The 1596-nt window shown below is 37.8% G+C and overlaps 1 protein-coding gene across 1 annotated transcript in view; it reads right to left on the bottom strand.

Annotated features, from left to right (window-relative positions):
* Positions 1-1596, bottom strand: part of ptpa (protein phosphatase 2 phosphatase activator) — a gene marked incomplete at its 5' end in the record, with an annotated part of 11713 nt that continues 10117 nt past the window's right edge. Inside the window, 1 exon segment of the mRNA XM_014029212.1 lies at positions 1-773. Within this exon segment, the coding sequence (XP_013884666.1) occupies positions 699-773 (75 nt within the window).

Here is a 1596-nt window from a genome sequence, read left to right as displayed (position 1 = left end):
TTAGACAATTAAATTTTATTTAAGGTGACAAAAATAACTTTAATTTGGTGAAATTAAAAAGCACATCGTTATCTGTAAAACACACCGAGGAAACGTCAAACTGCAGCTAAAACTAGATGTATTTATTTAGTTTGGGTGAGTCTGAAAACAAGCAGCACAACCAGAACTACTTCATTTCTTTTATTTGTTTAAATAATATTTATCAGAATGGAGCTAATATAATTGGTTTGTTTTCTCAGGCTCAGGTTCTGTGGGGCTTTATGAARACAGCGACGGGACAGAAGAGAAACAAAAGGATTTTCATGCTAAGATTTGACATGAAAATGTGTTTTATCTGAGCTGGAAGCAGGTGGTTCATGTGTTTCATCTCTTTAAAACATTTACATCTTGATTTAAACCTTTGGTTTTAACAGAAAAACTAATGAAAGATTTTCAAACAGTCTTATTAACATCAGCACTGAGTCAGAATCCATAAACATCATGAAAACAAAAACATGAAACTGTTTTATAAATAACACAAACATACAGGAAGTCAGAGTTCATCCAGAACAATAAAGTTATGAATGCAAACCTTCAGGACCCACATGCACACACACCAGGGAATGCACGTGTCAGAGTACACGGTGGACATTTGCTACTGTTGGGTTTGAGGACGCTGCAGGAAGGATGAGCTGGTGGAGTTTGATTCTCTGTGTTCATCAAGGTTTCACCGGCTGGATGGAGAGCAGGCTGCCAAACTTAAAGTGCTGGATCACCGGGAACTTCTCCAGACACTGGAGACCACAGAGCAGAGAGAACAGGTTAGTGAGCTAAGCTAACTGCTAACATGTCAGGTAAGTTANGAGCTAAGCTAACTGCTAACATGTCAGGTAAGTTACAAACACTTACAGGAGCTAAGCTAACTGCTAACAGGTTAGATTAGTGAAGAACAGTTACAGATGCTAAGCTAACCACTATCTTGTTAGCACCCTACCCATTTGAGAACTGTTCAGGTTCAAAGGTTTTCTTTTTGCCCACTTTGTAACATTTTGAGTCTTCTGACACAAAGAGGTTCTGAAGATGAAGACAGCAGGTGATGAAGAGTTTCAGGTGTTTTGTCTGTTGTTTAACTTCTCTGCAGGGGACAGGTAAGGACTGCAGTCGGGTCAGACCAGAACCTGTCCTCGTTTATTTGAAACGTTTAGCAGAATGTGTTTTTCTACAGTCTTGGTAAAAAACACTCAAACGTCCCACAAAAAGACAGGTCTTTGAAGGCAGCTTCAGACCATGATGGTACCACCACCGTGCCTAACACTGGGTGTTCCAGCTTTATGGTTTTTCTTCTGAATCTGTGGATATTTGAAGTTTTGTGAAGGCAGAGTTTTTAAATATTGATGGTGTCTGAGGTAAAAAACACTTGAAAATTAATAAGTTTGTTTTCATGTTGAACCAAAGTTTGATAAATGTGACCCATCATATCAGGTCAAAATGACCTTTTTACGTTTTCACATTCCTGCTTTAAAAGCTACATTTTGATACCTGGATCAACCTGATATCATAAGTAAATCAATATATGACTTGATTTGTCGTGATGGTTACAATAACACATTAATATTT

This window comes from Austrofundulus limnaeus, unplaced genomic scaffold (assembly GCF_001266775.1).
Source record: "Austrofundulus limnaeus strain Quisiro unplaced genomic scaffold, Austrofundulus_limnaeus-1.0 Scaffold869, whole genome shotgun sequence".
Taxonomy (NCBI): domain Eukaryota; kingdom Metazoa; phylum Chordata; class Actinopteri; order Cyprinodontiformes; family Rivulidae; genus Austrofundulus; species Austrofundulus limnaeus.
The sequence above is the reverse complement of the archived record's forward strand: the minus strand, read 5'-3'. Positions and strand labels throughout refer to the sequence as shown.